At 64.7% G+C, this 23,173-nt stretch overlaps 1 protein-coding gene across 8 annotated transcripts in view; it reads left to right on the top strand.

Moving 5' to 3' along the window:
* Window positions 1–23,173, top strand: part of PRKAR1B (protein kinase cAMP-dependent type I regulatory subunit beta) — a 64,992-nt gene that overhangs the window by 23,096 nt on the left and 18,723 nt on the right. For all 8 annotated transcript variants that reach the window (XM_079771209.1, XM_079771210.1, XM_079771211.1 and 5 more), the window contains 2 exons: window positions 14,135–14,196; window positions 15,085–15,131. In XM_079771209.1, the coding sequence (XP_079627335.1) occupies window positions 14,135–14,196; window positions 15,085–15,131 (109 nt within the window). The remainder of the gene's footprint in view (window positions 1–14,134; window positions 14,197–15,084; window positions 15,132–23,173) is intronic.

Genomic DNA, 23,173 nt, shown 5'->3' on the forward strand with positions numbered 1-23,173 from the left:
ACCACCACCACCATCATCACCACCATCATCACCATCACCACCATCACCACCATCATCACCACCATCACCACCATCACCACCACCATCACCACCATCACCACCACCATCACCACCACCACCACCACCACCACCACCACCATCACCACCATCACGGTTGCCATCTTCTTCCTGGAGGCCCCCTGGCTGTGTGGAGGGGTAAGTCAGTGGGCTTCCCTCTGGATGCCACTTTGTCCAGACCTCCACATGGAACAACCGCCATGCCTCAGTGCTCATTGTGAGGAGGGGCTGGTGTGCCCTGAGGGCAGGCCACGGTGCCATGCTCTGCTCCACCTGGGCCTGAGGAAGGTAAGCGGGCTGCTCTGGGGCTCAGGGCACAGCAGCAAGGACTCTGGGAGGCCCGCGTGTCCCCTCCTCACTGCACAGAAGGGGACCCCTGGCCCTGGCTCCGGGCAGCACGTGTCCTCATGCTGGGCGGCCCTCCACAGCCCTCTGCAGCGCTGAGGACTCCAGGGGAGGGGCTGGGAGGCGGCAGGTGCGGCCTCCTTGCTGGGTCAGCGGGGACGCTGGGCAGTTACTCTCTGGTCAGTGGCCCAAACAGCCCCAGCAGGTGCCCCGGGTGCTCGGGGCTCGAGATGTGTGGAGAATCCGGCCTGGCCCCGTGGGCGCATCTGGGGCCTGGTGGAAGGAGATGGGAGCCCGTCCGGCTGCCCAGCCCGGGCCCTGGAGACGGAGGCTCCGAGTGGGGTGGGTGGTCCAGGCGGCAGCCCTGAGCGTCGGGCCCTCTGCTGGGGCCTCATTCCCGGGCTGCCGGGCGGGCAGGCGGGCGGGCGGGGGGCACCCACTGTGGGGCGGCGTTCCTGGCAGCCGCTCGGCCCTCTGCAGCTCTAATGGAGACAGGCCTCTGGCTGAGCGCTGGCTGGCGGGCGGCTGCAGCTGCCTCCTGTTGTCTGTCTCTGCCTGCACCGCACATCTTCCCACTTGTTTTCCCACAAATTGGCTCAGGTCCCCGGGTGATGGGAAAAACAGCCCGAGGGCCCGACTCTGCTCCCCCTGCTCCTGCTCGCCCCCCCCCCCACCCCCCTGCCTGCTCGGCTGGGCCTAGGGACTGCGCTTCCCTTTCAGGCCTCGAAAAACAAACGATGGTTTTGGAAAACGCGAGGCCACATCCGCACAGATACTTAATGGCTTGAACATGCAAAGAATTTGATTTTCGTTTTGCCAAAGCCCAACTCCCGCTCTAGGCAGAGGCTGCCAGGTTAGCAAACGGTGGGCCACGTGAGCCCAGCGGGTCTGGACGCCGTGTTCCTGGGAGGCTGGGATCTGGGCTCCGCGGCCGTGTCACATGGTGTGTCCTGAGCCAGTCCCGGCCAGAACAGGGCAGGCTCACCATGTCCCGGTGCATCGGCAGGTGAGGCCCAGAGCTAGGGCTGGGAGAAGCTGGGGTTGGACCCTGGCTAGGATGAGGCTGCGCTGGGCTGACCTGCCCCCGCCCCCCCGCCCCCATGACGATGCCTTGCCCAGCTCCTCCTCACTGTGCAAGGGAAAGGCCACAGCTTTTACTTTTTAAAAGATATTTTTATTGATTTCAGAGAGGAAGGAAGGGAGAGGGAGAGGGAGAGGGAGAGGGAGAGGGAGAGGGAGAGGGAGAGAGAAACATCAGTGATGAGAGAATCACGGATCAGCTGCCTCCTGCACGCCCCACACTCGGGATGGAACCCGTGACCCGGGCATGTGCCCTGAGCGGCAATCGAACTGTGACCTCCTGGTTCATAGGTCGATGCTCAACCACTGAGCCACGCGGCCGGGCCAGGCCACACCTTTTAAAGAGAATAACTCCCACGTGCTCGGAACTTTCCAGCGAGCCAGGCCCCTGTTCCGTGGGTAGGATGCGCTGCAGTTCTGCCTCTCGAGGGAGACCTTCTCAGAAAGGGACTTGCGTTCTCGAGGTGCCTCTGACCGTGGGGTTTGGAGGAGGAAGGACCTTGGGGCTCCCCCAGCCCGGGGCCACCCTCTGGCGTGGCAGCCCGTAGGGATCCAGCCTGGGGCCATGGCTGTTGGTGCCGTCGCTTTAAAACGCCCAGAGTTTGTCCGGGTGCAGTCGGCCGCTACAGACCCCACGCCCCATGTCTCACCCCAACCCATCGCCTCCTTCGTCACCTGCTGGCAGCACCCATGTTTCAGTGGGGACGCTGAGGCCGGAGCCGGGCAGACGCCCAGCTGCCCCCTTGCTGAGGGGCGGGACGTGGGGCCCTTTCTTCCGACAGGAGAACACCCCCAGGGGGAGGGTCCCATGGGGTGAGGCCCGGGAAGGAGGGGTGCCTGTTCAGCCCCGTGGACGCCCCGAGTCCTGGCTCCATCCCGAGCCCTCGCCACTAAAAATAGCTGCACATCCTGCCAGCGGGGGTGAGAGGTCACCAGTCGGCGGGGGTCGGGAGGCTTAGGGTCAGCCCTCACCACGGACCGGGCGGTGGCCGTGCGGGTTGGGCGATGCAAGGAAGAGACCGGAGGGCCGTGGTCTCCCGTGGGGCGGTGTCTGTGCCTTCTTCCTGTCACAGGTCTCTGCACGTGGGCGCAGGGACCGCCTGGGGGGGCGGGAAGGTGTGTCAGGAGGTCGCTGTGCGTCCGCTCCTCACCCTCCCGCTCGCTCGCCGCCGTGTCGGGAGGTTGCGCCCAGGCCAGGGTGGCGGGCTGGGCCGCCCCGTCTGGGGCTCCGTGCTCAGGAGGCCCCGGCTCTGGTTCTGCGTCCCCCCACGGGCGGCCTCTGAGCAGGGCCCCACGTGGTCCTCTCGTGCTGGGGGAGGGGCTGCTGGAGGTCCGATGGCTCCTTCAGGGGCGGGGATCTCGCGTCTGTCCACCCGCTATTGGGTCTTCTGTATTAAAACATACACATCTTTATTGATTTCAGAGAGGAAGCGAGAGGGAGAGGAACATCAATGATGAGGATCACTGATTGGCTGCCTCCTGACCCCCACACGGGATTGAGCCCACAACCCGGGCCTGTGCCCTGACTGGGCCTCGAACCCGGGGCCTCCTGGTTCACAGGTGGACGCTCAACCACGGGGCCACGCTGGCCGGCTGGTCGTCTGTACCTCCCTGACTGATCCTTCACGTACGGTTCGCTCCGTTGACTGGCCACCTTTTTTCTCGTGGATTTTTACGAGTTATTTGTAAATTAACAAAACGAGGCTGTCGATGATGAAACAGACGGCACGGACTTTCCCAGGTAGCTGTTGGCTTGTGGCTGTCACTGGAATTCTTCTGTCGTTTGGGAGTTAGTCTTCTTCCCGGAATTTCTCCCAGGGGATAACACGTCCGTGAAATGTACCACTTTCCCATGATTGCGTGTCCAGTTCTGTGGCATCCAGTACCTCACGTGGCCTGGCTGGCATGGCTCAGCGATGGGGCGTCGACGGACAGGGTTGGTCTGTGTTGGCGGGTGTCTCAGTCCGTCCCGCCCCGCGTGCCCCCAGGAGGGCTTCCCGCCCCACGTGCCCCCAGGAGGCCGCCCCGCCCCGCGCGCCCCCAGGAGGCCGCCCCTCCTCGGGCGATAACACACACCAGGACCTCCTCGGAGCCTCCCCGTCCGGGTTGTGTTCTTTCTTCCCATGATGAGCCCTCGATCCACCAGGCGTTTCGTTTTGGTGTGAGGACGTATAAACCCAGCTTCCTTTTCTCTTTCCTAAACAGCCCGTCCTGCCAACGCGCCTCACTAAACGGACCAATCTCTTCGCCTGCTGATCTGAACAGCATCCCTTAAAAAACCAAGTTCCCACCCTCGCCCCTTTGGCTCAGTGGATAGAGCATCGGCCTGAGGACTAAAGAGTCCCAGGTTCAATCCCGGTCAGGGCACATCCCCGGGCTATGGGCTCGATCCTGGTCAGGGCACATCCCCGGGCTGTGAGCCTTTTGCAGTCATTTTTACCTCTTCACCGAAGTGCTTTCCTTGACACCGAGCGGACGTAAAGTTTTCTGGTGATAAGAACACACACACACACCCCTGGGTCGTCCCCCACCTCAGCAAGTCCAACCTGGACTCCCCCCACTGCCTTCCCCTCCACCATCCCGTGGGCACCCACGACAGAAACCTGAGGTGCCTTCCTGCACCCCCTTGTCCTTGAGGCCCACACGCCACCCAGCAACTGCTGAGTCCTGGCCCACCTCTTCAGAAATGCAGCATCCCTCCCTGACCCCCGAGAAAGGCCACCGCCCCCCTCACCCGGGTCTCAGCTCGTCCGCCTTCAGAGCACACAGCCCTGCCGGCCGCACACGCACAGCACAGAGCCCTGGAGCAGGCTGACCCAGACAGACAGAACTGGGTTGTTTATTTTTATTTACTTATTATTTATTTATTTATTTTTAAATCTATTTTATTGATTTTTTTACAGAGAGGAAGAGAGAGGGATAGAGAGTTAGAAACATCGATGAGAGAGAAACATCGATCAGCTGCCTCTTGCACACCCCCTACTGGGGATGTGCCCGCAACCAAGGTACATGCCCTTGACCGGAATCGAACCCGGGACCCTTGAGTCCGCAGGCTGACGCTCTATCCACTGAGCCAAACCGGTTTCGGCTATTTACTTATTTTAAAACATATTTTTATTGATTTCAGAGAGGAAGGGAGAGGGAGAGGGCAATAGAAACATCAGTGATGAGAGAGCATCATTGATCGGCTGCCTCCTGCACGCCCCACACTGGGGATCGAACCCGTGACCTGGACATGTGCCCTGACCAGGAATCCAACCGTGACCTCCTGGTTCCTAGGTTGATGCTCACGTCCTGCGCCACGCCGGCCGGGCCGCAAGAGGCTATTTGACGCAGTCTCCCACGGGGAGAATTTCGGGCGCTCACCGCGGGAGAGGGACCCGCGTCGGGGAGACCCGTGTCTGTGCAGTGGCTCCCCCTCCCCCGACTGGGCAGCTGAGCAAACCCAGAGGGCAGGTCCCCCCACGACCGCCTCGGTGTCCGCACGAGTGCGCTCTCGGCAGGCTGCCCGCGTCCGATGGGCCGGTTCAGGGACCGGGTTTCTCACCTGAGGGTCCAGCCTAGCTGCTTCTGGATCCGGTCCTGCCTGGCGGTTGGCGCCCCGTCTGCTCAGGGCCGGTCCCCTTTCGTGGCGCCCTGAGGGTGCGGGGGGGGGGGCAGCTCTGTTCGGCGGGTGGGCGCCCCGGGGCCTCCAGTCTCGCTCGTCCTGGTCCGGTCCTCCCCTGGGAGGGGACAGACAGCTGGTCCGGCTCCTCCTTCAGGAAAAGCAGTTGCCGGGAGTCGGAAACAAAGATGCGCTTTGACTGGGGAACAGCTGGGGGGGGGGGGGGGCGGCCACCTCCTCCCGCAGCTGCCGACCCAAGTTTGCCGCCTTTAACCCTTGGGGCCACCGGGCCGCCGCCCGCCCTGCCCGCCCGCCCGGTAACTCCTTACTTTGTTTTTTGGTAAGAAACGCCTTCTCCGTGAGGGTGGGACAGTCCTGGGTCCGAGGCTGCGTCGGGGCCATTGAGGGAGAGAGCTGGTCCCTGTGTCCGTGCATCCGTGCGTCCGTCCGTCCGTCCAAGGGGGCTGCAGCGAACAATGCTGCTCACACGCTGTGCCTTCTTTGTGGGACGCGGTGTCTGCTCCCACGGGGGGGAGGGGGGTCCTAGTGGTGGAGTTTCTGGGTCGTGTGCTGACCTCACGTCTAACTTCTAAGGAAACCACCTCTTGTCCAGCGTCCTCTTGTCCACCACTCCCCCTCCCGTCTGCAGTGTGTGTGGGGTCCCCGGTCTCCGCACCCCGAGGGGTGTGTGTGGGATCCCCAGTCTCCGCACCCGGAGGGGTGTGTGTGGGGTCCCCGGTCTCCCCACCCCGAGGGGTGTGTGTGGGGTCCCCGGTCTCCCCACCCCGAGGGGTGTGTGTGGGGTCCCCGGTCTCCCCACCCTGAAGGTGGTGTGGGTCCCCTCCCCGCCAGCACTGTCTCCTGAGTCCCGTCGCCGTCGTGGTGTGGTTGTGACCGGATTTCCCTCCTGGCACAGCCCTCATCGCTCCCTGTGCTGTGGCCGTGGGTACAGCTTCTCCCGCAAAATGTCGGTTCCGACAGGTTCTGAGTCCTCGGTCGTCTGCTTGTGGGGTGGGAGGGCTCTCGGTACATCCCCAGGTTTACCAGACCTTTTCCCCAGTCTGTGCTTCATCTCTTCGTTTCCTTAACGGTGTCTTTCAAAGGACCAACGTTTTAAAGTTGGATGGAGTCCGAGTTATCGATTCTGTGTGGACGGTGCCCCTGTTGCTACATCTAAGAGCCCCGCCTATCGCCGGTGAATGACGGCATCCCATGTTTCCTTTAACAATGTTGTAGTTCCGGCCTCTCCGTGGGGTCTGTGACACTGAGAGTCACCGTGTGCGTACGGCAAGCGTGTCACACTCGCGCCGTGGGCCTCAGGCCTCGTTTATTTTGTGGCCGCGAGTGTGACACGCTTGGTGTACGGTGTGAGGTAGGGATCTGCGGTGTGAGGTAGGGATCTGCGGTGTGAGGTAGGGATCTGCGGTGTGAGGTAGGGATCTGCGGTGTGAGGTAGGGATCTGCGGTGTGAGGTAGGGATCTCCGTTCACGCCTCTCACGGGCACGTCCAGCTGTCCTGGCACCCTGTGTGGGAAAGACAGGTCTCTTCCCGCGCCTGGCCTCGGCCCGGCTGAAGGTCGGCGCCGTAAGTGTGAGGCTTGTCCCTGGGCGCTGGGGCTGGTCCGTGGCCTGTGCGCCTGGTCTTGCTCAGAACCACGCCGCCGTCGCGAGCGATGACTGTGGCTTTACCGTGGGTTTTGAAACCAGATGTGCAATCCCTCTCACTTGGTTCTTCTATTTAAGAACGGTCTGGTGCCCTGGCCGGTATGGCTCGGCGGCTGGGCATCCATCCCATGCACCAAATGGTTTCAGGGTGGATCCCCGGTGGGGGACGTACAGGAGGCCGCCGACCAATGTTCCGCTCGCACATCAATGTTTCTCTTTCTCTCTTCCTCTCTCTCTAAAAAAAAAAAAAAATCAATAAAAAAATACTTTTAAAAAACGGTCTTCGCTTGCCCTTGCCATTTCGGCTCAGTGGATAGAGCATTGGCCCTCAGACTGAAGGGTCCTGGGTTCGATTCTGGTCGAGAGCATGTACCTCAGTTTCAGGCTCCTCCCTGGCCCTGGTTGGGCACATGCGGGAGGCAGCCAATCAACGTGTCTCTCTCACGTCGATGTTTCTCTTTCTCTGTCTCTCTCTCAGAATCATGGGAAATATCCTTGGGTGATGATTAGCAGCAGCAACGGGCTTGGCTATGAGGGTCCTTGGCGTTTCTACGTGAATTTCAGATGGTTTTTGATTGAAAGCCTGCACTGGGTTCATGGATCTGTTCGATACAGAACTGGCCCCGTGTCCGCACCGAGGCTCCGGGCCGTGAGCTGGGCGGTCTCCCTTCACCTGGCGCCGAGGGCAGGCCTGGCAGACAGGCGTCTGGTCTCCTGGCAGGTCTGTCTCCGTGTCTCATTCTTCCCCGAGCCGGGAAAAGGCGGCCATCCTGTCAGGTGGCTGTGCTCGTGGGAGCCACCAGGGGGTCTGGTGGGTGGGGTGCCCCCTGCACGGAGACAGGGGCTGGGCCTGGGGGAGAGTCCAAGCTGGTTTTTCACGGTGCGGGGTGTTCACGGGTTCCTGCCCGCCGCCGCCGGGGCCAGGCCGGGGCAGCTCTACCTGGCCAAGCGCTCACCCTCCCCCCCCCCCCCCCCCCCGGTTATCTGGGCTCAGGGTGGCATTTAAATGGCAGCGTGCCAGGTTGAGGGACGCAGGGGTTCCTAAGGGGACCTTGGGCTCTCACTCCGGGTCATTCTAAGGGTTGGCTGAGTGTCCGTGGGGCCCGGGGCCCGGCCGGGTGCAGGACTGGGTGCGAGTCCCCCGGAGCTTTGTCCTCCGGGAAGGCAGGTGGCACTCGGGAGCAGGGAGGCGCGGCGTGCCAGGCCGATGGCTGGGGCCCTCACGGATTCACCCTTTAACCTCACGGTGACCACGATGCTGGTGTCACAGACGAGGCGGTGAGCCCAGAGCAGCGAGCGGACGGCCCGGGCGCGTGGCTGTGGAGGGAAAGCCGGGATCTGAATCCTCCACCGGCACCGGGGTCGGCAGCACCGACGGGAAGGCCTTGTCCGCTGGGCCCGGGGAGCGGGTGGGCGGCTCAGCCGAGGCCACGCAGCCACGGGCAGCAGCTCAGAGCTGGGGGTTGGCCCCGCCGTCCTGGTTCCGTGTCCACGTGCTTCCCCCGTTATCCTGACCTGTCCTGCCCCCCCGCCCCCTGAGGAGGCAGCGCCTGCCATGTCCCCCCTTTGTGTGGAGCCTGTGGCCAGCTCGGGGCTTAGGAGGAGGCCTGCCCCCGCCCCGCCCCGCTCTGCCCACTTCCTCCCGGGGAGTCCCAGCTGCTCCAGACAGGATGGCGTGAGGCAGGTGGTGCCCACCCTAGGCCAGGAGGAGACTGAGATAGAGACAGAGAGAGAGACAGAGAGGGACACAGAGAGGGAGAGACAGAGGGAGAGGGAGAGAGGGAGAGAGAGAGAGGGGGAGAGAGAGAGGGAGACAGAGAGGGAGAGACAGAGAGGGAGACAGAGAGGGAGACAGAGACAGAGAGAGAGACAGAGAAAGAGACAGAGAGGGAGAGACAGAGAGAGAGAGACAGAGAGGGAGAGACAGAGGGAGAGACAGAGAGGGAGAGTCGCAGACAGAGGGAGGGAGAACCTGCCCGGCCCGGGAGCTCTGGGGAGAGGCTGTGTCCAGGCTGGGAGGTGCCGCCACCTGGTGTCACTGTGGCCCAGCCGATGGAGAGGAGGGAGCAGCTGGGACTACGACCGTCTGGGTGGGGAGGAGGGACCAGCCCGCAGGCTCGGGAGGAGGACATGGGGCTGCACCCGGGGGAGGCGCGGGGGCCGCCTTGGGCGAGGAGGGTCCCAGTGGCGCAGGGCGCACGGGCCGTGGCGGGGTGGAGCGCGGGCCACGGCCCCGGCGACCTTGCCCTCAGGAGCCCTTCACAGAGGACCTGAGCCTCGGCCTGGCCTGCGGGTGAGGGACGGGCTGTGCTCCGACCGCCTCCTGGCCCTGCATCCTGAGCCGCCCGCCTCCCTGAGCCGAGCTCCAGAACCTGGGGTCCCTCCCTGTCCTTGTCCCCGTCACGGGGGGAGGGGGTCCTGGGAAACTGTTCCAGGATCGAGGCCCCTGCGATCTGTGTCCTGGGGGTGGCCCGCGCGGCTGGGCGTGGGCCTGGCGGGAGTGGACTGTGGGAGTCGGGCTCAGGCGTGCCCGCACCCCGACATCCAGGCACGGCCCCGTCCTCACGCCGCCTCCGTGGCTCGGCCCTGGGCTGAGGCCTGTTGGGTGGCTGTGGGCCTGGTCCCTGCCCATCTGTCTCCTCAGCCCCTCGGGTGCCTCCTGTGCTGAGAGCGTGGCCGTGGTGTGTGAGTGTGGCCTGTGGTGCGTGGGCGTGGCCGTGGTGTGTGGGCGTGGCCTGGGGCCTGTCCCGGTGCCTTCAGTGTGAAGATGGGGCAGTGAGGGCCGGAGGAGCAGCCACTCTCCGGGCAGCCTTCCCTCTCGGGACAAAGGCCAGCAGATCAGTAACAGGACCAAGAGCACCAAGTCCCCCTCCCTGTGGGGGGGTCCTGGGCCGGCGACGCGTAGAGCCCACCCCCCGGGAGTCCCGCACATCACACGCCTGCCAACCTCCACGTCCCTGCCAGGCCCCCGCAGGTCATGCAGCCCCCACTCCTGGTTTGCCTTCTCGGCTCCATAGGGAGGTCACCGACTGGGCCCCCCCAGAAGCTGACCGAGCGGCTCTCGCCCCTGGAGGCTCTCACACCGTGTCCCCTGCCCCCACTGCAGCCGGGTCCTGCACTCGTGCACCTGCCCGCCCCGTGGTCAGGCCCCCACCCCGTGGTCAGGCCCGTGCCGGCCTCGGGGACACTGGGAGCCGCTGATGGTCCCGCAGTCGCGGGAAGAGCACAGGCATCCGGGAGCCCTGGGGGGTCCCCGCCTCCCGCCCACGGGCTGGAGTGCTGAGGCCCGGCGGACCAGCTGCCGGATCTCATGATCGCTCCGTGGGCCGCGGCGTTTAAAATAAGCAAGGTGCCGTTACCCACAAACATTCCATCCCGGGAGGTGACGGGGGGAGGGCGGGGAGGAGGCCAGCAGCCAGGGCTGGAGCGGCTCCAGGATCTCCTGTCCTCCACCCAGACACCGGGCGTGGCCGCCCGGAAGGCCTGAGCCCGGTCACGCCTGCCCTGTGGGGACTGGGTGGCTTAGTGACTGGTGGGCAGGGTTCCCCAGACGCCTCCTCCATCCGGGCTTCTCACTGGTCACCTGCAGGACGGCCCCCCTCGGGGTCCAGACTCGGGCGGGGGGCAGGGGGCCGACTCCAGCTTCCTACTAGCGAGTGTGGGGACCAAGGAGTCCTGATGGTGGTGATGGGGGAGGAATCCCAGGGGGCTTCTTGGAGGAGGTGAGGGCAGGCTTGTTCAGGTGGGAGAGACGGAGGAGGACGTGGCCCGGCCTGTGTTGTACCCGAGGAAGCGGAGCCCAGGGAGTCCAGCCGGCCGGGGGGGGGGAGGGGCTGTGCCGACCCAGGCCTGAACCTCAGGTGGGTCTGCAGCGGGCGGGCCCTCTCAGGCCCCAGCACGGCTCTGGCTTTGCAGCTGAAATGCCCCCTGGGAGCCACAGCCCGGTGTGACTGCGGGCAGCGTGTCCCCCTTTCCTCCGGGAACGGGGTTTTTGAAGAGCCTCGGAGAGAGGCCTTGGAGGGGACCCGCTCCCCGCCCCGACCTCTGCTGAACCCGAGAGTTGGGGGCCACCCATGTGCGGTTCCTGAGCCCTCGGAGCAGAGGCTGTGATGAGCTTTCCAGCTCCGAGCGAGCCGGCTCGTGTGGGAGGCAGGGGCCTCCGTGCCATCCTCTGTCCCTGCTGGACCGGCTGTGAAAACCATCGGCCGCCTTTGGGGTCTCCTGACCGCCCGGCCGGCCAGGGAAGCCACGTGAGGGCGGCTGGCTGCCCAGGGAGGGCTGGCCCCTCCTCCCCATCCGTGCCGGCGGTGTGTGTGGCCGAGGCCGGCCCAGGTCGCCCTCCCTTTTTGTTGGGTGAGTGAGCGACACCCTGTTTGGTGGTCACCCGTTGAGCCGGGACTGCGTGTGCCTGGGTCCCTGTCCTCTCCCTGGGCTGACGCAGAGTCCAGCTCGGCGCCCCCCGACCGTGGGCTGCTCCCCGCCCCCGTGTGCCTCCAGGTGGGAGTGCGGGGATGGGCTCTTGAGCGGCTCCCGGAGCCCCCGCCCCCCGGCAGGGAGTTGGTTTCCTCCTAGGATGGTGGCTGGCAGCGTCGTCTGCCGGGGAGCCAGGGTTCCGTCCTGGGGGCCCCCCAGCCAGCGCGATGGTCACCCCACCCTCCCAACGTCGGGAACTGCGTGGTGCTGGTCCCTCTCATCGTTTATTCTCTAACGTCCGCGGGATCCGTGGTGATGGCTCCATTCCATTTCTGGCATTAGAGATTCTTGTCTTTTTTGGGGTGTGTGTGTCGGGGTGGGGGGTGGGTAATCTGCCTCGATGTTTCTAGGATTTTTAAATCTTTTTAAAGAGCTGGCTTTGGCTTCGTGGACTTTCTCTGTTAGTTTCCTATTTTAAATCCTGCTGAGTTCTAACTGTAATGTTTTTTGTTTATTTCTTTCTGCTTGCTTTGGATTTAATTTGTGCTCATTTTTTTAGATTCCTAAGGTGGGAGTTTAGGCATTTAATGTCAGAGCTTCTTCCTTTTCTAATGCAGGCACTCAAGGCTATAAATTTCCCTCTAAGTCCTGCTTTAGCTGCACCCTATGCGTTCTGATAAGCTGTGCTTTCCTTTTCATCGAGTTCCTCATCTTTCCTGCGTCCTCGGGGCTTCTTTGCGTTATTAAGTGTGTTCTTCCTCGGCAGCTACTTCACGTTTCCATGACGACACCCTGCACCGTGGCCACATCTTATCCACGGGGCGGGCAAGAGCACGGAAAACAACACAACAATTAATAAGCGGTGACACAGGAGTAAACCCTGTTTCGTGTACTCACAACTGTAAGCCTGTGTTTGCCCCACCCGCACCGTTAAACTGCTTCTTTGGTGAAAATGTTAAGGAGGAACGTGTAAGCCCTGCGGGTCCAAGGGCACGCGCATTTCTGTGCATGGTTCTTTAAAAAATGTTTTTACTAGTGTTGATGTCAAAGAGGAAGGGAGCGGGGGAGAGAGAGAAACATCCACGATGAGAGAATCATGGATCGGCTGCCTCCTGCACGCCCCACACTGGAGATCGAGCCCACCACCCGGGCACGTACCCTGACCGGGAATCGATCTGTGACCTCCTGGTTCCTAGGTCGCCGCTCAGCCACGGAGCCCCGCCGGCCGGGCTGGGCAGGTGCGTTTTGAAGGGAAAAGTGCGCGTTCGCCAGCCTGCCCCTTAGTCCTGGCTGGGAAGAGAGGTGGGCGCGTGCCCAGGCCGTGGCCCGAAGCAGGGACAGCGCCGTGTGCGGGCAATGGCCCAGCGGGCGGCAGTGCGCAGGGCCCGGCTCCGGGGAAGTATTACCGTAACGAGTTCGGTAATACGAGTTTCTCAGATATGAGGCGGAACTGCAAACGCGTTTCTTAAAGACGTGCTGTGTTAGAGCCCTGCTGTGGTGGTTCTGAGGAAATTCAGTTGTAAATGTGACCAGACGTGTCCGCAGGCCGAGAATCCCGGCCCGGCAGGGGACAGAGGCCGGGCTGGGCGGCCGGTGAGGGGGTCTGGGAGGGGCCCCCACAAACCTCCCCGGAGCCCCTGCCGCCTCCCTGGGGAGAGAACCCGTGTGAAGTAGAGAGAAGGGAGCCGCTGTTTAAGGACTTACCTACGTCTCTGGGGCCTGGGAGCGGGAGGGGCGGGCTGTGGGTTCTGAGTTTGGGTGCTTCCCGCAGCCCAGCCTGACCGTCGCACAGCTTCCCAGGAGCCCCCCGAATTAGCCGGCGGGCAGGGCGCAGGCCCCTGAGCTCCAGGGTGCACCCCTACCTGCCGCCGGCTTCACATTTCTCTTTGGGGAGCCACGCGCCGTGGGTGGGCGCAGCCTCGAGGGTGGTCGTTGCATCGGGTGCGGACGCCGACCTCTGACTGCGTTCTGGCTGGGGTCCTGGAGGTGAGGGTCCGCCCAGCGTGCCACGCCCTGCCCACCTCCCGCGGGCCGGCTGGGGGCGTCTCCGCCTCCGTCCACGCCACAACGAGATTTAGGAAATCACGTGGCAGCTGCCGTGGCACCGCCCTGGGCGTGGCCTCCGGGTGCGGCTCGGGGAGCAGCAGGTCGGGGCCTGGCGTCTAACGCGGAGGCGCGGCCGCGGATCCCGTTTCGGATCCAGCCGCTCGGGGCGCCTGCGACGGGAAGTGCCGCGTTCTCGGGGAGCCCGCCGACGTGAGGGTGGGCAGCCTGCTGCTCCTTCGTTTCCTAAGTTGGAGTCCAAAGCGGCGTTGGCAGGGTGACCCCATTTCTGTAAAAACCCGGCAGCAAACCCGCCCGGGGGCGGAGGTGGGCCAGGAGGGCCCAGCCCACTCCCTGGACAGCGGGGTCACGAAGCACTTTATTATTTATTTATTTGGGCTAACCCTCACCTGAGGTCATTTCCCCATTGATTTTTAGAGAGTGGAAGGGAGGAGAGACAGAGACACATCAGCTGGCTGCCTCCTGCACGCACCCCGACCGGGGCCGGGGGACCTGCCACCGAAGCATGTGCCCTTGACCGGAATCGAACCCGGGACCCTTCAGTCCACAGGCTGCCGCTCTATCCACTGAGCAGAAATATCCAGGGCGGATTTTATTTATTTATTATTTTATTTATTGAATTTTAGAGAGAGAGGGGAAGGGAGAGAGAGACGTTGATTTGTTGTTCCCCTTATTCATGCATTCACTGGTTGGTTTGTGTATGTGCTCTGACCGGGGATCGAACCCGCAACCTTGGCGTATCAGGACGACGCTGTAACCAGCGGAGCCTCCCGGGCAGGGCACGAAGGGTTGACTTCCTCCTTTTCCTGACGGGACGACCTTCTTCCCACAAGACTGAGCCTCTGTGAGGGGAGGGACGCCGGCCGGGCCCCCGCGGGTCTCACATTCACTGTGTCTTCTTTCCAGCGACATATTCGACGCCATGTTCCCCGTCACACACATCGCCGGGGAGACCGTCATACAGCAAGGTAGGTTCCCTCCTCTCTGAGCGAGCCGACTGGGGGCATCGGGCTGTTCCCCCAAAGTTACTTATTTATCGGTTTATTTTTAAGATACGTACGTACTGATTTCAGAGAGGGAGAGAGAGAAACATCAAGGATGAGAGAGGATCATGGGTCGGCTGCCTCCTGCACGCCCCACACTGGGCATCGAGCCCGCAACCCGGGCCTGTGCCCTGCGGGGAATGGTGAGCCACCGGCCGGGCTCCCTGAGAGTCATTAATGTACAGTCTGTGTGTCTTCGGGGAAAGTCACCGACGAAACAGCAATTTCCCGAATAAGCGAACCCGACGTACTTCGGTGACCTTGATGTCAAGTCCACGACCTGAGCCCTGGGAGCACGCGGGATGGGGGGTCGGGTGAGGTCTCCTCACAGGCATTGGGGACTGGGGGGAGGTGAGGTGTTGGCCGGCTGACGGAAGGGAGTTCGTAGGGAATGTGCACAGCAAAGCGCTGTGTTGTACCCAGACACACAGACCACTTTTATTTAAATGCTTTCGGTTAATCCTCACCCGAGGGTATTTTCCCATTGACTTTCGGAGAGAGGAAGGGAGAGGGAACGACAGAGAGAAACATCGATGGGAGAGAATCACATCGATGGGTTGCCTCCTGCATGAGCCCCGACCAGGGCCCGGGCCGGGGGGGAGCCTGCAACCAAGTACGTGCCCTTGACCGGAATCGAACCCGGGACTGACGCTCTACCCACTGAGCCACACCGGCCAGGGCTATTTAAATACGTTTTAAAAACAGACGAGACCCAGATGAGGCCGGTGTAGGCGGCAGCGCGCAGAGAGGCTACGAGACAAACAGGCCCCAACTGTGTCCTTGGCGTGAAACGTTGTGTCTCTGTTGTTTCAGGGGACGAAGGCGATAACTTCTACGTCGTCGACCAAGGGGAAGTGGATGTGAGTACCTCCTGGCCGGTGTGGGGAAGTCGCCTCGGTCCACGTCCCGTGTGGGTGTGACACCGGGTCACTGGCAGGCCGAGGCCTGGGGACCTTCCTGAGGGGTAGATGTTCACCCGAAAAGGACCCGCTGCGTTTAACAGCTGGTGGGGCGTGTGGAAGCGCGTCTGACAGGCGCTTGCTGGCGGAGCCCCGTGGGCAGCGCGTCCACGTCTGGTGTCCCCGTCGGCGGGCCCGTCGGCGGCCGAGAGGTTGGGCGCATTGGGTGTTAAGGCGCCGTCTGTCTCCCAGAATGTGGTTTCTCCTGTTTTTTACTGTTTATTTGCTCCCACCCGTCTCGGGGGTTGGGGGACCCACACTTTTATGGAACTGCTATCCTTCAATCACGGTTGGGCCGGCCCCTGCCGCATGGCTCTGGGCGTCCCCCACTGTCTACACCCACAATGCGCCTGGCAACAGCCCTCCGACGTGACCACAGGGCGTGGCCTGGATGCTGCCGCCTCTCGGTTCCTGCAACCCCTCGCCCGGGGCCTGTGCCGGGAGCCCCACCCTCAGTGGCCCGTCAGCTCCTGCTTCTCCTTTCGTCCCCCACACACTACCTGGGTGTCGGCACATTAGGTGCCCCTCGGGCGTGGCCTCTGTGGTCCCCGCCGCCCTGCGTGGGACTGTTCTGGTGTGCACTTCGGCGTGACCACGTGTGCTCGGTTGCCCCGGCAGTTTGGGGTCCTGCCCTGGTGCACATGCAGGGTGTGTCTGCCAGACCCTGCAGCCGCCGCGTCCCAGGCTGGCCCCCGAGTCACCCCGGGACCTCAGGCACCAGCCCTGGGGACAGGGCATCTAGTGGCTTCCACGCCCCCCACCCCCTCCTTTGCAAACCGTAGCCCCTCAAGGTGGGCCCCTGCTGCCCAGGGAGGCTGCCCAGCCAGGGTGTTTCAGGGCTCGGCCTCCGGTTCAGCCGAGCTATTCTGGGGGACAGGGACTTATTATCTCCCCAGCAGCCCGTCTGTGTCCGCTGTGGCCGCGTTCTGGGAACCGGGCAGGCGGCCCTCGCTTCCGGAGGTGGTGGCAGAGGAAATGAGTCACCGTGGAGATCTCGGCAAGGTCACGCGCGTCGTCCGAGGGCCGCAGCCCGCAGCCGGGAGCCGGGGTCTCTGGGCATGCCGAGCGCGGGCCCTGGGCCGGGCCGGCCTTCCTGTCCGGGTGGGGGGCGGGCTTCTCTCTCCCACCAAAGAGGGACACTGAGGCAGGAGCCGAGGGCCACAGAGGAAGTGTGGAGGCGGGAGGCTCGGCTGTCAGCCCACAGAGTCCGCTCCCGCTGGCTTCACTGGGTTAAAAAAAACTCCAGCCCAGGAAACAGGGAAGACAGACGCGGGTGCGGCCAGGGCCCGGCTGGGCAGCCTCCTCAGCGTGGACGCTGGACGGCCTGCTTCAGAGCCGCTGGGCGGGGGTGGGGGGGGCCCTGGGGGTGTTTGGGCTCCTTCCTGGTTCAGATCCAGCCCCCCCTCCACCCTCGCCAACCCCAGACTCCCCACTTCTCTTTGTTTAAGGGGCCCTGGCACAGCCCCGTGTGCACTGGGGTGGCGATGGGGGTGGGAGGTGGACAACCGGCAGGAAGTGCACGAGCGAAGGTCTTGCCTCTGGGGCTGCACCCCTCTGTCTCTCTGACGCCTGCTCTGCCCTGCAAACCCCGGGGCCTCCTTCGAGGCCCTGCCCAGCGGCCCGGCTCCCCTCGCGGCCGCCCACCCGGCCGGAGCCCACGCGGTCCGGACCTTGGTTCCCACTGCCCCTCGCCCCGAAACGTGCTTCCCTTCCCGGCGTTCACGGAGTCACGGGTTCTTCCCGGTGCCGATCGTGTCCGGGAAGCTGGGCCGTGCTGAGCGTGGAAACCCGAGCTCTGCTGAGCGAGCAGGTGTGTGTGTGTGTGTGTGTGTGTGTGTGTGTGTGTGTGTGTCGGGGGGGGGGGTACCCTTTTGCCCGGAGTTCTTTGCCATTTCTTTCTTTTTTTAAAAAAAGATATATTTTTATTGATTTCAGAGAGGAAGGGAGAGGGAGAGAGAGAAACATCCATGATGAGAGAATCATCAATCGGCTGCCCCCTGCACGCCCCACACTGGAGATCGAGCCCGCAACCCGGGCCTGTGCCCTGACCGGGAATCGAACCCTGACCTCCTGGTTCATAGGTCGACGCTCAGCCCCTGAGCCATGCTGGCCGGGCTGTTTCTTTCAAGGAGCCTGGGGGCCCAGCGTTGGGGTCTCCAGAGCTGTCCCCGGCCCTGTGGGCGGACAGCGGGTCGGGTACCCCGTGCTTGGGCCCGGGGCTCAGGCCCGTCACCTGCTGCTGGCACCTGAGCCTCCGTGTCCCCGTTAGTTCGCCCGGAGAACAGGCCGAATGAGACCACAGTCCTGGCGCGGGGCGTGGGGCTCGGTGGGCGTGGACTGTCTGGCCCTCTGTCCCCCCCCCCCACCGTCCTGCTCGGTGGACCCCACACCTGTCTGTGGAGCAGAGGGGGACCCCGAATCTGCATGGCTGCCCCTGCTGCCCGAAGCCCCCCGAGGACCCAGCCTGGCCTGTTGGCGGGTGGGGCACCCTGAGTACCCCCTTCTGCGGGTGGGCACTGCCCTCTGACCAGTGGTGCCCGAGGGGTCGGCCAGGTGACTGTGGTTGGAACCGTGGTTTTCCGGAGACGGTGGAAGTGCCTGCCACGGCCTGTGTGTTGCCAGAGCTATAATCCGCTTTCTAAGTATAAAAACACCTTCCGACTTGTCTTATTCCTGGAACACGGCATCGCCACCTAAAACGGCACTCGGCACCGGCCCTGCGGGCTCAGGAAATGCCAGTTCCTCCCGGCCTTTGTGTGGGGCTCTCGTACCGCCCCCCCTCCTCCCTCCTCTCCCCGCCCCCTCCCTCCTCTCCCAGCCCCGTTCCCCCGGATTCCCCCCTCCCCCGCCGTTCCCCCGGATTCCTCCCCCCACACGGTCCCCGGATTCCCTCTGGTTTCACCCCAGGGTCTGGAAGGAGAGCCTTCGGCCCCCATGGTGGGAGAGGCCGCGTGCAGCGGCTGGGACAGGCGCCCGGGACATGGCTGTCTGCTCTGCGGGTCACGACGTTGCTCGGCGTTGGCCTGAGCCGTTCTGTTTTCTCGTGAGTGAAACGCACACAACGTAGAACGTGAAGCTGCTGTGTTGAGGATTTAAAAAACGCATTTTATTGGTTTCAGAGAGGAAGGGAGAGGGAGCGATAGAAACACCAATGAGGAGAGAGAATCATTGATCAGCCGCCTCCTGCACGCCCCCCACTGGGGATCGAGCTGCAACCCCGGCATGTGCCCTGAGTGGGAATCGAACCGTGACCTCCTGGTTCCTAGGTCGACGCTCCACCACGGAGCCCCGCCGGCCGGGCTGCGTTGGTGATTTTTAGGTGCACAGTTCAGGGGCCTTGAGCACATTCACACCGCTGTGCAACCACCACCAGCAGCAGCTCCGGAACTTTCCATCTTCCCCGCCTGAGACTGTCACCTCTGAACACTCACTCCCCCTCCCCCAGCCCCTGGCCCCACCCCCCTACTTCCCGGCTGTGAATCTGAGGACCCAGGGGCCTTGGAGGGACCAAGTGTGTGTCCTTGACGGCGGATTTCCCCAGCACGTGCCCTCCAGGCTCAGGCACACGCAGCGCGTGTCCGTTTCCTTCCTGCGTGAGGCCGAGTGGTTCGCCGCCGTCTGGATGGACCCCACTGCTTATCCGTTCACCCACCTGGCTGCTCCCACCTGTCGGCTGCCGGGAATGCAGCCGGACTCACAGGCCTTTTTCACTTGTTCTGTGTCCCCCCTGCCCCCCCGGGCATCTCTGTTAATTACCACGCGGGTCCCTGCGTGGCCGTGGCCCAGAGCTGGCTGGGATATTTTCCTGCAGCACCTGGGTGCCTTCCGGCCTGTCTCACCCACAGACTCTTGGGGCCCCCGTGTGCGTGGGGTCGACAGCATAGGGCAGGCGGGGGACCCTGAGCCACGATGGGTTTGGGGTTCCATTGGAGGGAGCCTGCCCGGCCACCTGCCACCCGAGGAGTGGAGAAAGAACCCCCGTGGCTGTTCCACGTGCCCAGGGCCACAGACGGGAGCTTTGGGGGGAACGCTTTTGCCGGGGGTGGCGCCTCGAGCAGAACCCAAACAAACCAGCTGCCAGGTGCTCGGGCTGAAGGCCGTTGGGGGGCCTGGGGTTACTGTGGGAGGAGCAGCATCGATGGGCTCCAGAGGAGCAGGTGGCGTGGCTGGGGCGCCTCCAGGGGCCGCAGGGAAGGCGACGTTCCCGGGCCAGGTGCCCACCCACCTGCACGGACACCCCACTCCTGGTGGGGGAGCCGGGGAGGCGGCAGGAGACGGGCCGTGAGCTTTTGTTAGCACCTGAGAAAGCACTCGCAGGGCCTGCTGCCCGCGGGCGTGACCTTCACCCCGGCTGTGGCGACGGCGCAGGAGCTGGGGCGGGCCTGTGTCTGCCTCGGCCACGTGGGCAGCTCAGGTGACTGGTTTCTTGCGTCCAGTTCCCCAGACAGCTGTTTCAGCTGCATTTACGTTCTGTGGAGTCTGGGCTTGGGGGGCAGGCGATGGAGCGAGACAGCGGGTCCTCCCCCACCCCCGGCACCCAGCTTCTCCTGGCATTTCCCCAGTTCTCAGCTGCCCCAGCTGCCTGTCCAGCTGGGCATGACCAGGTGGGCACAGCCAGGTGGGCACGACCAGGCGGACATGGCCAGGCGGGCACGGCCAGGTGGGCACGGCCAGGTGGACACGGCCAGGTGGGCACTGCCAGGTGGACACGGCCAGGTGGGCATGGCCAGGCGGGCACGGCCAGGTGGACACGGCCAGGTGGGCATGGCCAGGCGGGCACTGCCAGGTGGACATGGCCAGGTGGGCATGGCCAGGCGGGCACGGCCAGGTGGGCATGGCCAGGCGGGCACTGCCAGGTGGACACGGCCAGGTGGGCACGGCCAGGCGGGCACTGCCAGGTGGACACGGCCAGGTGGGCATGGCCAGGCGGGCACAGCCAGGTGGGCACGGCCAGGTGGACACGGCCAGGTGGGCACGGCCAGACGGGCACAGCCAGGTGGACACGGCCAGGTGGGCATGGCCAGGCGGGCACGGCCAGGTGGACACGGCCAGGTGGGCACGGCCAGGTGGACACGGCCAGGTGGGCACGGCCAGGTGGGCATGGCCAGGCGGGCACTGACAGGTGGACACAGCCAGGTGGGCGAAGTCCTCAGTTCTGCTCTGCACCTGACGGCCTGTGCTGACAGGGACCCAGTGCTGCCCGTGGCGGCTTCTAGGGTTTCATGGAGGAGGTTGCTGTGCCTTCGCTCAGCATCGTCTCCCCCTCCAGCCACGTCGGGTCAGAGCGTGTCCAACCCGAGCCTCTGTCGGAACCGCCGGCTACAGACCGGCCGCTGGGCCCTGTCCCTGGCGTCCGACGTCCACAGGTGCCACCGGCCCCAGGCGGCTCTTCGGTGACCTGGTCGGGGCCTGCGCTCCTCGCTGCCCCCCGCAGGCTGCCCGGCTGCTCTCCACACGGCACTGGGGCAGGGCGGGCCCACTGGGCCTCCCGCGGCTCCCGGAGGTCCGGCCACGCTCTCCCTGCCCCGGCAGCTCCCCACGTGCTGCGGCGGCATCCAGGGCCTGCATCCTGGCCCTCCGCTCAGACCCTCTCTGCACAGTCTGAGCATGACCTTCCGGAAGCCTCCACCCGTTCTCTCCTGGCTCGTCGGTGACGAGTGTGTGTGCGTGCCCTCATTGCCCACAGCCTGTCTCCGGGGTGGGCAGTGTGTCCCGGGAACCGGACTCACCGGCCTCCTGCTGGCCCCACGCGCACGGGGCTCCGGGCCTCAGCAGCACGGATGGACGGATGAAGGAAGGACTTAGGGATGGACGCACGGAAGGACCGGACGGCCGGGTGGGAGGGAGCTCTGGGTTCGACCAGAGAGGCCACAGTCGGCGGTGATCGCGTACATGTGGCCTGGGGGGCCTCCCACCATTTTTCTTTTAAAAGAAGCAGAAAACAACAACAAAATGAAACAAAGCAGAAGCGGCCCTGTGCGTGCCAGCTGGGGCAGGGCCGGCACGCGGCGGGGACAGAGGCCACTGTCCGGGAGAGACGGCCTTTTGTGCTGGGGCCGCGTCCGGTCGCACAATGCCGTCCTCTGACTCCGCGCGGGCGTGCAGCCCTGGGCGCTGGGTGTCCACCGCGGGGCCCAGGTCCCCGTCCTGCCCCCCGCCCCCGTGGGGGATGTGCCCTGGGGAAGGGGGGCGCAGCCGTCGTGCTGGCTCTGCTGCCTCACCCCTCTTCCTGGGTCCCTGGGCCGTGCGGTGGGCGACGGGGCGTCCGGCCTGCCCGGCGGCCGTCCTGGGCGTGGCCGCCTGGATTCTGGGTGTGAGGGGAGAAGCCACCCTCCCCGGGCCCCTGAGCTGCGTCCCCTCACGACGCGGGGCCTCTGTGGGGACAGCGTGGAGGGGCCGGCGGGAGGGCCTTTGGGGACAACCCCGGAAACCCACGTGACGCCCTGGGATGCAGCCATGGCCGCCCCGGACGTCCCCGTGCGGGAGGGCCGCGTGGAGGGCCGCGTGGGAGCCCAGGACGTGTGCCTGCCGGTGTCTGGGTCACAGCGCAAACCGGAACCGCCGTCACCCCAGGGCCGGTCCCCGCCGTGTGGCCGAGAAGACGAGGGGCTGGGCCCGCTCACCGACCCGGTGGCAGCGGGGATTTGCTGCGTGATCCCTTAATGCACGTGGGTCCTTACGGACCTGTCCCTGGCAGGGGCTCCAGGAGACCCCACACCGTGACCTGAGCGGTGGGAAAACGAGCCGCACACCCGGGTTCGTGCGCGTTGATGTTTGCGGGTGCAGCTCCCCGGTCGGGGTTCCCGGGAGCACGGGCGTCGGGAAGACCAGCTGAGGGGCCCGAGGTGCCAGCGCTGGGCTGTACCCTGACTTGTCATCGCCACCCCCCCCCCCCCCGGCTCCGGGCTCGTGGAGAAGACGAGGCGGAGCTGCTCTCTGCTGTCCCTTCTGCCCCGAGCCCGGGATGGGCCCTCGTCCACGCTGCCTCCCGGGAGGACGGGCAGCGTGTGCGGCTCCCTCGGGCCCGGCCAAGTGGCCGCGTTTCTTCTTCCCGTGACCGGCTCCCCTGTGGGCGGAGGGCACTGTGGGGGCTGAGGCGAGGCTGGGAGCAGGCCGGGTCCCGGGTGGAGGCGGGAAGGCTCCCCGGGTGCAGGCCCTGGCGATGGACGCTGGACGCCGGACGCCGGACGCCGCAGGAAGCTCTGCCTCATGTTTCCCTCGAAACTTCCCGGTCGGCTCGTCCCTGTCCCAGGCCTCGCGCGGGTGCGGAGGCATCACCTGCCCGTTCTCCTCTGCTGGGCGGCTCTGGGCACCACTTACCACCGAGATAACGGCGCGTTGATTTCGACAAGAATGGCTTCCATGACTCATCGAGCCTGTTCTCCCCCAGGCCGCGCCCACTTCCCAATGGGGGCCATTCTTCGTGCTCATTGACACGCGGAGGGAATGAACAAAGCCGCTTTGTGCCGTGGCCGTGGCCGCTCTGCACAACCCACAATCCACGCTGTCCTCGCTCGGATGCGGGGCCTGCGCCGGGGCACAGTGGGAACGCGGTGCAGCCGCACCCTCTCGGCTGAAAGGGAATCTTGTCTGGCCTCTGGGCAGGGCCTGGCCGGGCCCATTGACGGCAGGGGAGGACAGCCGGGGGGGGGGAGACCCAGGCTGCGGGGTGGGGGTGGGGCCCCGGCGGGAAGAGGAGGCAGTTGATGAATGAAGAGGCGGGAGCCTGCTGTGGGAGTGCTGTGACTCATCGGCGTGCAGTCAGGGAAACTGAGGCGAGCGGGGCCCATCTCGAGTGGATGGGGGACGGGGTGGCGATCTCCCTGGGCAGCTCTCACCTCCAGCCCCCGGCCGTCCCTCAGCCTTGACCAGAGGCCGCCTGCCTCTGGGGGATTGAGCAGGGCTGCGGGGGTGGGCACCGTGGCCAGGGTTGGGGGGATTGA

Source organism: Cnephaeus nilssonii, assembly GCF_951640355.1.
Source record: "Cnephaeus nilssonii genome assembly, chromosome: 5".
In the NCBI taxonomy this organism is placed as follows: domain Eukaryota; kingdom Metazoa; phylum Chordata; class Mammalia; order Chiroptera; family Vespertilionidae; genus Cnephaeus; species Cnephaeus nilssonii.